This window comes from Pyrgilauda ruficollis, unplaced genomic scaffold (genome assembly GCF_017590135.1).
Source record: "Pyrgilauda ruficollis isolate IOZ18807 unplaced genomic scaffold, ASM1759013v1 scaffold105, whole genome shotgun sequence".
In the NCBI taxonomy this organism is placed as follows: Eukaryota; Metazoa; Chordata; class Aves; order Passeriformes; family Passeridae; genus Pyrgilauda; species Pyrgilauda ruficollis.
The window spans coordinates 1,515,205-1,529,717 of NW_024508656.1; the positions used below are offsets into that span (position 1 = coordinate 1,515,205).

The 14,513-nt window shown below is 54.2% G+C and overlaps 1 protein-coding gene across 5 annotated transcripts in view; it reads right to left on the reverse strand.

The window, feature by feature from the left end:
- PCDH1 (protocadherin 1) overlaps window positions 1-14,513 on the reverse strand; it is a 54,849-nt gene that overhangs the window by 19,611 nt on the left and 20,725 nt on the right. For all 5 annotated transcript variants that reach the window (XM_041470207.1, XM_041470191.1, XM_041470199.1 and 2 more), the window contains exon 4: window positions 5,239-5,458. In XM_041470207.1, the coding sequence (XP_041326141.1) occupies window positions 5,239-5,458 (220 nt within the window). The remainder of the gene's footprint in view (window positions 1-5,238; window positions 5,459-14,513) is intronic.

The following is a 14,513-nucleotide window of genomic DNA, read 5'->3' on the forward strand; positions in this document are numbered from 1 at the left end:
AGGGAAGGAGACAGAATGTAATTTTTTTGTCCCATCTGTTGGCTGTGAGGAATTGAACAACAATCACAGTGAGAACCTTAAAAAGCAGCTCATGACTGGCACTAAAGCAGAGGCAGGAGGCAGTGACTGCCCAGGGCTGCAAATCTATCCTTGTGGTGAGCAGGAAAAGAGGATGGCTGGCTCAGGAATACTCTGAGCCATCCACTTCCTCAAGGAGCTCAGAGCTGGGGATGCTCAGCATTGAGGAAACTCCAGGGAGAGCTCAGAGCCCCTGCCAGGGCCTTCCAGGAGAGCTGGAGAGGGACCTGGGACAAGGGATGGAGGGACAGGACACAGGGAATGGCTCCCACTGCCAGAGGGCAGGGATGGATGGGATATTGGGAAGGAATTGCTCCCCGGGAAGATGGGCAGGCCCTGGACAGGGTGCCCAGAGCAGCTGTGTCTGCCCCTGGATCCCTGGCAGTGCTCACGGCCAGGCTGGAGCAATCTGGGATGGGGAAAGGTGTCTTTGCCCATGGACTGGATGGGCTTTAAGGTCCTTTCCAAGCCAAACCATTCCACAATCCCTGGCACTGCAGGATGCACACACAGCCAGGTGCAGCCATGTTTCCATGCCATGGTCACACTGTGAACACAAACACTCCCAGACACATCATCCCTGCACCTGGAGCTGCTGTGGATGTCACCAAGTGCTGCTGGGGGGCCTGTGGGACATCACCTGGACACATCCAGCCCACCAAAAGCTTGTGGGCAAATTGGAGACCATGCAGAAAGGAAAATAAGCTGAAGGAACGGAAGGCTTGAACCATAATCAGAAATTAGCAAAGAGGAGGAGGGAAGCTTCTCCCCAGGGTGCCTCTGCAAGGGTTGCCAAAAAGCACCACACACATCCAAGATGTGTGCCAGATGTTGCTGCTGCCCAAGAGTGAGGCTGCAGGTCTGTGGTGGTGGCAGGAGCAGAGGGCAATGGCTGGGAGGAGCGCGAGGAAGGGTGGGAGGAGAGGAAGAGACACCCAGCTGCCAAAATCCCTTGCCTTGGCTCTGCTCACAGGGAGGGACTTGACTTAGTTTTCTTTCAAAGAGACCTTAAATGCTGAGTTGCCTGAATGGGATCTCCGAATACGCACCAGGAGAGGGAATTCTGGTGTTGTGGGACTCAGTGGGAAGAAATGGGAGGAGCTGAAGCAGTGTTTAAGTGTAGACTGGTGAAACTGGGGGCAGAGGGGACCTTCCACTGGGAAGGCTCACCTGGGGTCTCACACACTGTGCTAACCAAGTGGGATATTCCTAAAGGGATGCTCTCAGTAGAATCACAGGCAGGGATTTCATGGCCATGCCACACACGGGTAAGACAAGCTACTCCTTCTTCCTTTGCAATGCATCCCTCTAAATCTTCCCTGAAACAAAGGAAAATCTTGGCTGGGGGGGTTTTACTGAGCCCAGCAGCCAAACCCAGGAAGTGGCATCTCCATCCATCCGCTCCAGCTGTGCTGAGGTGTTGGGAGGGGCCCCGACAGCACTGGGAAAATGCTGGGCTTAGCAAAGCCTGAACCAGGCAGGAGAGCTTGAAACCAGCCCTGCCACAAAGTCCCAAAGCCAAGCTCAGCTCCCACCTCGGATGTCAGCAGCAGCCTGGGCGCTGGCATCTGGGAGCAGCTGGATTCCTGCCTCATGCCTCTGGAACACCAGGATCCCAACACGCAGAGGGAGGAGCTGCAGCTCATCCAGGGTGACCTGGAGCAAGCAGCCACTGAAAAATGCAAACTGCAATTTTCTATTTCATTCCCCACCTATGGCGGAGTTTCTTTCCTGGAACTGTGAGGATAAACTCATGAACATCTGGGAAGTGCAGATCCTACGGCATGGAGACTGTTGGGAAAGCTCATGAGGTGGTTGTTAATTCCATACTCGGAGCACGGTTGTAACTGCATGCATAAAAAATGGCATGGGGTCCCCACTTTAAATAACAGCCGTAAAACAGATTTTGGGGGTGGAAAAACATGAATCAGGAATGCCTCATCCAATAAAACACAATCTCAGATACGTTTGCACCACACAGGGACAGAGGGAAAACAAGCTCTGTGTAACAATTCCCAAATTGCTCATATTTGGTCCTGAAGTCCTGTTAAATTCCCTCGATGGAGAGTGACTGGCACTGTCCCCACCCAAGCCCTCTGTGCATTATGGCAGGGCAGAGCCTCCATGGAGTATCAGCATTCCCAGGCCCTTCCAACCAAAGCAAATCTGGGATCCAGGGGAACAGATGTCTTTGGGAAAAGCACCGGGTGGCCAAGTGGGAGCCTGAGCTTCGTTCCCAGCTCAGCATGCCCCACCTAGGTGGGGAACAGCACAGGGAAATGTTGGGGAGGAAACAGTGGGCAGAGAGGGAAAATAGCAGGGATGACAAATGCTGGGATGAATGAGGAGCTGCCACGTCAGTGCCAAGCTCCTGGAGAAGTCTTCACCAGAACCAGCGTAATTCCTCCTGCAAGGGGCCTGGCTCAGCCCCTGCAATACAGCATTTTACTGCAGTCTGCACAGCAGAAAGGGTCCAAAAAAGGAGGACACTGAGATGTGTGTTAATCAAGTGAAGAACCATCTACAAAGAAAAGGCATGGATCTGTCTTCCAGTTGAAACGCTATAAATAGCCTTGCATACTTGCTTATCAGATTGGTTCGGCTGCAGGGATAATCTCCTGGAGAAAGCAATGGAAGCCCTGTTATGTTGGATATTTATAACCAGATGAAAGCTGAGAAAATGCACAGTCGTGTCAGCCTGGCGCTCGTGCCGCGGGATGGGGGAGCGGGATCCAGCGCATCTCCACCGTTCAACAGAAGGTCAAGAACAGCTTAGTCTGCCCAGCCTCCCAAAAAACCAAGATATGACCTCCCTGAGGGGGCTGGGGCTGCTGATGAAACCAAGGCAAGGATATGGTGGGATGGTCCCCAAAAGGTCATGATGGTCCCACATCACTGGACAGCCTTTGCAGGAAACAAGTCATGGTCCTTCTCGGGACTGACAAGGGCTGGCTGGAAGCACAGACGTGGATGTGCCACACCTCGGGCAGGGAATGGAGCAAACACAACTCTGGTGAGCTGGTCTAACACCTCAGTGCCTCCTAATCCCCAAATCGCCTGTCCCAGTGCCAGGATGCCCTCACAGTCTGCTTAGAGGATCATGACCCTGAGCCCAGCTCCTCAGGTCCCCCCTGAACTGCCATGCCAGATTATCTGCAGAGCACCAGGACCAGCTCAGGATAATGCTGGTGGATTCCCAAGAGCCTTGACCTGCCATGGCCTCTGCACCCAACACAGAACATCCTCCAGCATCAGGACAGACGCTGGAGCCACTGGAGCCTGATTCCCAACCACTGCCATGGGAAGGGAGCCAAGACAGGACGTTCTGGGGGATGAAGAGCGAAGCAGGGTTGTGGTTATTCCTGGAAGCCTCCTCAGGATCTGTACCACACAGGGATCCGATGGTGGATGGGCGTGGGGTGATTCCTGCTCTCCTGGGAGGTGAACACACACACAGGGCATCTTGTGCCAAGACAGGGAGCTGGTTTGTAGGGCAGGTTCGTGATGCTGTGGGCAAGGAAACATCCCTGGTGGCTCCAGGCAGTGTCCCTTGGCCTTCCTCAGCTCTGCCCATCCAGCCGGGCACATGACAAACATTCCAAGGGATATCCCAAGACAACCCTCTCTACCCTCCACCTTCCAGGTGCTCTTCTCTCTCTCCTCTTTCCACTTTTAGCCCTGCTCCTTCCTCATTATTCCCAAGTTTCCTGTCATATTCCAGGGCTTAAGCTTTCCTCTTCCAGATCCATCACCCCCACTACCTCGCCATATCCATCAGCTCATCCATGAGGTATCTCCTTGCTCACCACCCTTCCAGTCTCTCTTCCAAGGACTCAGGGAAGCCCAGTACTGTTACCGAGTGCCAGGGCTCCAGGAATTGCTCCAAAGTGCTCTTCTCAGGTGACTGACTGGCACTTTTGGGGAAAAAGTCATCTGCACAACACTCATGGACAGGAGGGTGCAACAGATGGATTTGGGAACCCCACCATGTCTCGCTCCAATGGTCTGTGTTGTAACACAGAGAACTCCAGTGTTACTCCAGGAATAACCTGGGAATTGGGAAGAGATGTTCCACTACACCTGTCTATTTCCACAACAGAGGGACCCAGCAGGTTTGTAGCTCCCTAAAAACCATCTGAACCCACACTCAGCCATCTTCCCACCACGCACACACCTGTCCCAAAGCCAAGGATGCTCCCAGAAACAGGAGGAGACTTCAGAAGAACCCTCTGCCACCTGCTCCTCTTCCCTCCTAGAAGTTTCTTTGACCCTGCCACCTCCACAGCCACCTCCCCATGGGACACAAGCACAGAAGGCAGCAGGTGCAGGAGAGATGTTATGTGCACAGCCAGAGCCAAATCCAAGGAAGCAATGGGAGCTGGCCGGAGGAGACAGCTGGAGGGGTGGGCTGCAGCCAGGGGGGCAGCACAGAGGCAGCACGAGCAGCATGACCGCGGGTGAAGCTGCGTCAGGGCAGGGGAAGCAGCTCTCTGGTGGTGACACCACAGACACCTCCAGGGGTTCTCAGGGGAAGCTGGACCCCACTGGGAAGTGACCTAAGGGGCAAGGTGAAGGGACACGTCGCTCTGGGGTTTGCCACCACCACCACCACGCTCGATGAGCCTTCGCTCCACGGATCTCCTCAGCCCAGCCTGTGCCACTAAACCTGCTCTGCCCCCTGGAACCTCCCACAGCTCCGACCCCAAACACAAATGGGGAGCTCCAGCACACCCCAATCCCCCTAAGGTGGGGACGAGCAACCATGGAACCCCTGAGTGCAGCACACGAGCTCCCCACGGGCTGGGATACAGCCCCTCTGCTCGTCCCTGTGCTACCATCTCAGACCACAGTGTAGTTCCAAATCCACCTGTCCCCTGCCACACCCACCTGTCCTCTGCCCCACCCACCTGTCTCCTTGACTCTTCCCATCCCACAGCTCACCCAGACCTCCCCTCCCTCACCTATCTGTCCCCTCCCCATCACTCCTTGCTGTTCTCTTGCTCTGAGCCTCACCTCTTCTCCACCCTCCTATCCCCACCAAGCTGAGCACGTCCCAGCCGAGCTCCATGTCACCCACACCAGGGACATGGATCATGGAGGACCAGAAGCCTCGGGGACAGGTCCCAGGGGAGGGGACAGGCGCGAGGGGCAGGCACGTACCGTTCTCAGGGTGCTCCATCTCCCCGATGCTGCCATCGGGCGTGGTGCGCTCGTAGTGGTCCTCGGGCAGGGCCAGGGGCCCGATGCGGGGCCCCGACGAAGATTTGCTGCTGGGGGTCTCGGATTCCTCCAGCCCGCTGTCGTAGTAGCTGTGCTGGGAGGGGTCCTGCAGGTCCTGAGCCTGGCTGGCTGCAGAGAACGTCACTCGGCGATGAGGTAACTGCAGACAAGAGAGAAGATGTTGCATCACCCACCCTGCAGGTGAAGGCAAAGGGTGGGGTCATCCAACCTGACCCCATCCTCAGCCCCCAGAGCCATCCTGGCAGACTCAGCACCAGGCTCCATCCCAGCCAAGTGCTTCCCATCACATGTAGGAAGCACACCTTGCATGGTCCCTGTGCTCCCCCAACCCATCACTCCCTCCACGGCTCTGTCCCAGCCTCTTCTGTCACCCAGGTGTCCCCTCCCATGGCAGGATGGCTCTGGAAAGGGTCCCCCCATCAGCACAGCCTCCTGAATCACTGTCCCCACCCTTAACCAGGGGTCCCCACTTGGCAGGCTCCCGACACAAATCCAGAGCCTTGCGTGGCCAAGGCCACCCCAAAGCCTCTCTGATGGCATCACTGCCCAGCACAGAGCCACGGCGACATCCTCCCTCCCCTGCCCACCCCTGGCCTGACCCCAGCTCCCATCCTCAGGATTCGCCTCCCAGGGTCACCACCAGCGCCTCTTTTATGTGCTTGTTAAGCGTTTCCAAGACCCCACTTCACACTCTCCCTCCCCAGCTCTGCCTCATGCTCGGGAGCAGCTCCCTGCCAGCAGCCATTAAGCCACATCATTATCCCGCTCCAAATCCTTCCACCAAATCCTTCTTTGGTGTGATTACCGAGGAGTGGAGTAGAGAGTTCAAGGGGCAAGAGAGGGGAATGAAACACAACCACCGAGAGCAAGAAAAAGCCACCACAATGTTTCTCCACTAGAAATGTGGGGAAAAGCCCAAGACAGGAATTATTTGATGGGGATCTGAAGGTGATGAGGCGAGAGAGGAGCCAACACGCCGTTTAGGCTGAATACCTTTTTTTGTGCTGGTGTCTTTCCTACAAATCAGTGGCAATCAGGCGTCCCACACACAGCGAGCACCGGCCAGGAAGGGGAAGGAATTGAGACGAACAGAGGGAAGTAACACAGAGGGAGCATTTAGATGAGCTGCTTTAAGGTTGGTTGGACCTGATTAAATTCACCACAGATGCTTAGAGACCTGATTTAAGTAACTTCAGAGCTGTTAGGGCTGGTTTTTTTTTTTTTTCCCCAAGACTTTTTTTTTTTCCTGAAGAATTTGTAGAGAATCAGGGAGCTTCCAGAAGACTGGAAGTGAGCTAAAATAGCGCCTGTCTTTAATGATGAGAAAAAAAGAAGAGCTGGAGAATTATAAAACAGTTAGCTTAATTTCAGTTCCTGGAAAAATACTGAAGCAGATAAAAGAACTCTTTGTAAGTACCTACAAGATAACAAGGAAATGAGTAACAGCCACTGTAGGTTTGTCACAAACAAACATGTCAAGCCATTGAACTCGTTCCTTTGAAAAGACAGCAGGCCTCGTGGAGGGAGGAGGAGCAGTAAATGTTCTAGCTCCACTTGAGGAAGTTTTTTTTTGACACTGTTTTAGCTGATTTTCTCATAAGTAATGCAAGCAAACAGCAGAGGTGCAGCACAGTACATCCCTGCCTGGGTAATGTGGGTGCAAATCATTTGGAAAGTGCTATTCCCGAAGGAATTACTGCAGACAGCCTTTTTTAGCTGGGATCATGGATCAAATTAAAGCTCCGGGTTGTGTCCGGAATCCGTTGCTGGGCTGTGTTTTCATTAGCTGCTGGCATGACAGATGTGGGATGGATCTGTCACATCTGCACCCTCATGAGGAGCAATCACAGCTGGCTGAGGATCACTGCACATCATCAGCTGGGGATCCACCCCTGCTGCCAACCTCCCACCCAAAAATGCATCAATATTGAGATGTGTGAACAGGCTGGGATGTGCCAGCTCTGCCGGGTGCCAGGAGGCTCAGCTGGGCACCAGTTTTGAGGAGAGTGCCCCACTTCAGCAGCAAGCACTCATTAGAAACCGTGACAAAATATTTCAAAAAAAGAGAGAAATTGGTTCAGGGAAGAGAAGGTTAAGGGTGGGAAAGGCTGGAAAGAAAAGCCTCTGCTTGGGACCACTGGCAGATGAGAAGGAGTGACCTCTACCTGCAGCAGGGAAGACCGGGTTAATCACTGTGGCAAAAAACCCACAGTGGTAGCTTCGGCCAAGTGCAATCACAGAATCATGGCAGGGTTTGAGCTGGAAGGGCCTTAAAGCTCATTTCATCCCACCCCTGTCGTGGGCAGACACTTTTCACTAGCCCACGTGGCTCCAAGCCCCGTCCAGCCCGGCCTCGGACACTTCCAGGATGGGGCACAGCACCCTGTACCAGTGGGCTGCCAGAGCAGAGGGTGCAACCCCTGTCCTTAAGGCACAGGCCAGCCCCTCCCGGGAGGGCTCTGGAGGAGCTGAGGACAAGGCAGTGCTGCCCAGGTGCCAGTGACCCTCTGGAGTCGCCTCCCAGCCCACAGGGATTGTGTAAAGCCTGGCACTGCCCTCTGTCTGCACCCTCCCCACCCAGCTGAAACCAGTTTCCTGCCTTGCCTGGCCCATCCCGAGCTCCTTCTTTCCCTCCGTGCTTACAGCAGCCCCGCCAGACGAGCCAGGCTCCTCCAGGTGCTGAAATAACACAAATAAACAACCTCCCAAAGCCAGCTTGTGACAGCCACCATCCCCCCACCCCGAGGGGCTCCATCCCAACAGCAGCGCTTTTACCTGAAAAACACCTCCTTTAAATGTCACCTCCTGCCAGGCAGCCCTCGAAAGGGCTCCTCTCACTGCAGGGCTCCCAAGCCCTGTCCCTGCAGCCCCACAGGGCAGCGTGGCACTGGCACGCGGAGTGCCCCCCTCCCTCTGTGCCCAGCCCCACCAGCAGATGCCCTGGGAAGCTCTCCACCCGCACAGCCTGGCTCTGGAATCATGGAAAGGCATGGAACCGATTTGTCTAGCCTCGACTCACAGAAATTGGGTTTGGTGTGACCTTTCTGGGGGAGGTTAAAGAGCCTTTGAGCAGGCAGTGGCCTCTGCACAAGGAGCTGCTTGTGCACTGCAGTCGAGGCATGCCAGAGCCTCCTGTTTGAGGAGTCAAACACAGCAGGTCCAAGTCACAATCGGAAAACAGCAAATCTGTTTTGGGGCCCTCATCTTTGCTTGCCCCAGTTTTATCCTGCTCCTCATCAGAGGTGACCTTTGCAGGTGCCATCTCACCAGGGCTTCTTCCAGTGCATTCCTGCCCTTCCAACCTCGCAGGTTTTTCCACCTGAGGTCTGTGCCAGCCTCTTAACCCTGAGCTACTCATGCAGCGTGACCCTTGAATCCATTTTAAAGTCAGCACTTCCCAGGACATCAGCAGCGTTCCGTTTCTCCACGCGCAGCTCTGCGCTGGGCCGCGCTGAAATGCACTTTGTTTAAATGGGCCCAGTTTACCAAGCAATCGGGATTGCTCTGCATGGCTGCTCCGTCCTCAGCACCATCTCCCACTCCACCAATCTCCGTGGCAGACGCGGGTTTATCAGCTGTGATTTCAGATTTCCTTCCAGACCATTGATTACAGTGGTGAATGGCAGTGGGCACGGCGCCGCTGCCGAGGAGCAGCTCCAGGAGAACCTCGCTCCACGAGGAATCCCAGCCAAGCTTCCCTTGCTGAAGCTCTGGATAAACCAGATCTGCCTCACAATGCTGTGCTGAGAATCCCAGAATCCAAGGCTGGAAAAGCCCTCCAAGGTCATTGAGTCCAAGCTGTGCCCGATCCCTAGCCCAGAGCTCTGAGTGCCATGTCCAGGTGTTCCTCAGACACCTCCAGGGATGGGCACTCCAAACCTCCCTGGGCAGCTTCTCCCAATGCCTGACCACCCTTTCCATGGAGAAATTCCTGCTGATGTCCAACCTCAGAGCAGTGTTCAGGCAAAACAATAAAAAAAAATAATAACGATAATGATGAAATCCCCATTATCAGCTAGGAGCATCCATCAGTCTCCAGCTGCTCTGTACCCAACACAAACCAGCTCTGCCTCTCCAGCCCTGCAGGAATGCCTGCAGCAGCCCTTGTTCCTCACAGAGGCCAGGACCATGCCTAAGGAAAGGTTTAAAAGCCAGACCAGTCACGTAATGCCAGAGCCCAGTGTCCCCTGCCATCAGCCACGGTGACTGACGTCAGTGCTATTTCCATCAGCCATTCCCTGCTTTAGCCATTAATCCAGTTGTTCCCTGGGGCTGCCGAGGGCAGTGAGCACTGCACAGCCCCAGCCAGCTCTTCCAGCTGCTCGTGCCATCACTGCCTTACCAGTCCTGCCCACCCCAGGCTCCCAGCTCCATGGACACCTCTGGAGCAGAGAGATCCCACTCTTTGCTACAAATTATTCCATTCAATTATGTCAAATATCTCTGTTTTGAAAGTCTGTGCTGGTTCCCAACACATGGGCAGGTCCCACATCCTACGTTGTTATGTCTCAGCCCAAATTACTCCAACTATTTAGTCAATACTTTTGCATTTTTCTCCATAATTAACAATTTTGCAATCTCCACTTGGAATTGACAGTTCCTGAATTCCACCTCTTCCCAGCACATTTTTTAAAGTACTTATTGTGTTGACTTTGTAATAATTGATTTTCCCCCAATGTCTTTGGCTTTGCTTGTTAATTTTCTACACTCCAGAACGACTCATTTCTCCTAATTGCTGTAACTCCCTCCTTTTACCCCCAGTATTTATTGGTTTCCTACTTCCAACTGCTGCCACTGTGCTGGAAGGGAATTTGGGGCAGAGCTGTCTATTTTCTCAGCTGAGAAATTGTGGCTTTGGATAAAAAAACTGCATTTTCAGGGCTCCCCAGTGTCACTGTAACATTCCTGATGGGGACACCCGTGCCAGTGCCACATCTGAGGGACAAACTGAGCCCCTGTCCCCCTCTTCTTCCTGCAGGGATGCTCTGATGAGGGTGTTCATCCCTGGGAAAATCCTGCAGGTTCCGTGCTGCTGCAGCTCAGGGATTTTTCCTGAGGAGGAATCCTTGGCAGCTCTCCCTCTGATGACCCCCATCCTCTGTGAAGTGCTCTCCTGCCTTTTTGAGTCCATGCCTGCTCCGGCCTCTGCAGATTCCAGCAGCAGTGAACTCCCGGCCCATGTGCTCACTGGATAAGCTCTTCCCTTTGCTCCTGCCTCTGCTGCCTGCTTGTTTTGCCTTGAACTTCTCCTACCTGCAGGGTTGTGAGGAACGGCAGTAATTACTCCTCGCTCTGCCCCCTTCCAATTCCACATATCCAGGCTGCATCCTTCTCTGCCAGGTCCTGCTGCAGATACCAGGCAGGTCTGGCCAGCCCTGCTGCCCTTCCCTGTGCCCCTTCCAGCCCTGCTGCCCTTCCCTGTGCCCCTTCCAGCCCTGCTGCCCTTCCCTGTGCCCCTTCCAGCCCTGCTGCCATCCCCCGTGCCCCTTCCAGCCCTGCTGCCCTTCCCTGTGCCCCTTCCAGCCCTGCTGCCCTTCCCCGTGCCCCTTCCAGCCCTGCTGCCCTTCCCTGTGCCCCTTCCAGCCCTGCTGCCCTTCCCCGTGCCCCTTCCAGCTCTTCCTCAGTTTTCCAGCCACAGGGAAGCCAGGCCCAAACCCCCAGCTCCAGTTTTGGCGCTCATCTGGCAGTAGCAGGAGCTTTGTTTTGGTGAGTAATTTTTGTGGGCTGTCCCCAACCTGCCTGGTCCTGGCTGTACATCCCAAACCCCCCAACACCAATTCCTGACTGTGCTGGTTCCTTCTGCCATGAGGGCACATTAGGAAAAATTATACTGGGAGACATTTCTTCATGGAAAGGGTGGTCAGGGATCAGAAGGAGGGTGGTGGAGCCACCATCCCTGGAGGCATTCAAGGAACAGTTAGAGGTGACACGGTGCTCTGGGCTGGGTGACATCAAATCTTGATGATCTTGGAGGGTTTTTTTCCCAACCTTAATGATTCCATGAGGATTCCCACTCATGGATGCTGGATGGAGCTGGATGGAGGGGACCCCACACTCCTCAGCCCCTCTGCTCCCTCCTGCCTCTTCCTTTCCTCATTCAAACATCTCCAGCTCCCAGCACGACCTGCACCAGGCTGATTCTCCTTGCCAAACCCAGGGAAAACAAACTCAGCCCAAGCGACAGCAGTGCCAGGAGGCAATAGGAATTTGGGATGTCACCATGTCCCCTTAAACCCACTGCATCACCGCCTGTGCAGAGGGCAGGGACCAAGCAGCAGGAGAAATTCCATTGTTCACAAAGGAAACCACAAAATCCGCCCCGGGCACCCTTTTCCTGCTGGCAGGAATGGAGGGAGCCACCCTGCTCCCCCTCCCTGAGGGCAGTGGGGAAAATCCAGCCCTTGTTAACTGGCTCGCTGCTGATCCCAAAGCGGGATCCGCGGCTCCCCTGGCCTCCTGTGCCTCCCCACACGCCAGAAGCCTCCTTTCAGGCAGCTGCCAAGGGAGCTGCTTCCCCAACAGCCGCCACAATGCAGCAACTCACAGGGCCGGGAGTGAAAGGCAATGTCAGAGCCAGCGCCCGGAATATCAAAATAACCCACAAGGGAGCCATTGTGGCACGGGAGTTACTCAACTTCACAGGGATTCATCAACCCCTCTCCTTCACAAACCAACCTGGAGCCATGCAACACCCCTGGATATGGAGAGGAAGAGAGAAGTATAAGCCCAGGGACCGTGCTTTGAGTGACCCAGAGCCAGCTTTCCATGGGTGGAGGCTTGGGAATTGTTTGCTTTGCCTGACGAGGAGCAGGGCTCCAGTGCAGTGCAGCACAGCCTTGGGAGCAGGAGGCTGAGGGGAATATTATGTCCATGGAAACCAGGGCAGGCCTCGAGGAAAGCTGGAGCTGAATTGCCAAAACCATCCAGGGCAATGCTCAAGCTCCAGGAAAAAGGACACAGCTCATCCCTGAGCCGACCATTTTACAGCTCTGAGCCACGAGAGCTTCTGCTGCCGTGCTGGGGTGAGGCTGGAGCTGAGACAGCTCTTCCCATCCTGTTCCATGACCCTCCAGCAGCACACTGTGCAGCCAGTGCACTCATTTTTGGAGGAGAAGCCCCCCAAGAGCCCTCCCTGCTTGTTCTGCACTCACCCTGCAGGAAGATGGGAAGAGCTCAGGGCATTTCCTGGCACAGCAGCACCCTGAGGGACAGGGACAAGGGACAAAGCAAGCACTGCCCTGGCTTGGTGTCACCTCCTGGCATCTACAGCTCCCCTCTGCTCCCGTCCTTGGTGGCCTGGGAGTCCTGTCTGCCCCAAGGGTCCCTTCCTGCCCTGCCACAGAATCTCCAGGGGTTCAGTTGGTTGACAAGACCCAGCTGCATTCCCAGGATTGCTCCCTGTTTGCCCAACACAAAGGAATTGAGGGAAGGGCTGGGATCAGGTCCCAGGGGCCGCTTTGGACAAGGGAGGGATATGGATGGACCCATCTCTAAGCCAAGATATGTGCACATCTGTGAGACCCATCCTTTAATTCAAAACACTCCTTCAGGCCCTCCCAAGATTTTGTCCCTGAAGATGGTGTCTCCCAAAGAACCCTGACAATCCTGGAGCACAGTTAGAGGCCCAAATCTGTGATCTACCAGTCTGACTTTACTGGGGTCACCTCCACCACAGCCACTGGGGTCCCACAGGGCACAGCAGCCATGGGGTGACCGCCCTGGTCTGTGATGCTCATGGGGTCTCGTGTGGTGGCTGTGTCTGCCCACAAATCCCTGTGTCCATCCCCAGCTCCCAACACCCCTTCAGCTCCTTCACTGTTGACAAACTAGAGAAGGAATCCACAACCAGAGTTGAAAAGCACAGGAATCCATGGAATCCCAGCTCTCAAACCCAGGTATTATCCCAAAAAGCACCTGCTCCCCTCCTGAGTGGCTGCTCAGCTGACAATTAGCGAGTGCTGACCTTGCAGTCAGCAGAGGCAGTCTCCAAGTCCTGCCGAAATAATGATAGCAGAGCAGCCAGCCTCAAATGGACATCAGCTCCCGAGGCACTATTTAATGAATAAATCCAGGGAAAATGCGGGCTGACTCCACAAAGGTGCCCTGAAGCCTCCTGAAATTTGCATGATGCTCAAAGAAGCCGCCAAAGCCCGGTGCCAACCTGCCTGGTCAGATCGAATTTATCTAACTCAGAGCAAGATCTAACGCAATTAGAGACCCATTTAGGCAGCCTAGGGACAGAGCCTGCCTAACCCTCAGCCTATCCCAGCTCTGAGCCCATCCAGGAGGTGCCATTTGGCTTTTCTTTGGGTGGAATGAAGATGGGCAAGGAAAATACGGAAATAAATCAGCAGAAGGGCGAACGGTAAAATGGAAAGGGGTCATAATCTTTACGGAATGATGTCTAAATTGGCCTGGCCGTGCTGCCCTGGAATGTCTGTCACCATCCAGCTGATAATGGAGCTATTCTGGAGATGGTTGGTGTGGAGTGGAAATTGCCCTGGACGCAGCAGGAAGCCTCATAATCACGTTAAAACTATCTTAAGATCCCAGGGAGAAAAAGCTTTCCGGGACTGGGAGCAACATTTGAATAAAACCCTCGAGGAATCCAACAGCTGCAGAGTGGGAAAATGATGCTGGGAAAATAATGAGCTAATCTGGCTCCCAGTTGAACCCAGTGGAGCTGACAGGGAGCGTTGAAGGCTCTGGGGAGAGCAGGGGGTCTGAAGCTGTAGACTCAGGACTCTCTCAAAAACAATGGAGATAGCCAGGAATGCCTCCATGGAAGCCTTTCCACAGAAAACCTGTCAATTTGCTGAAATCAGATCATTATTCAAGCGAGCTCCCTGTTTCAGGGCTGGGGTGTGGGGGGAGATCTTTGCTGACACATGAAAATGAAAAAATGATGCTCTTGCAAAGGTACCTTTCACTTCAGGACTCCAGACAAGTATTAATTATGGAGCTCAACTCAAAAAGGTCAGGCAGAATCATGCCTTTAGACATTACTAGGAAAAAAAATATTTATATATAATATATATTCTGACTGACCTGGGAAACAGGGGGGAAAAGTCTCAGTTCTTCCTGATTTGCTTTCAAATTGAAAATTTTCCTCTGAGGGCAAACCTGTTTTGCAGCTCTATTTCCACAGGCAAAGGGCAGCAGCTTTTCCTGTTTGCCCAAGGAATTGTGCCTGT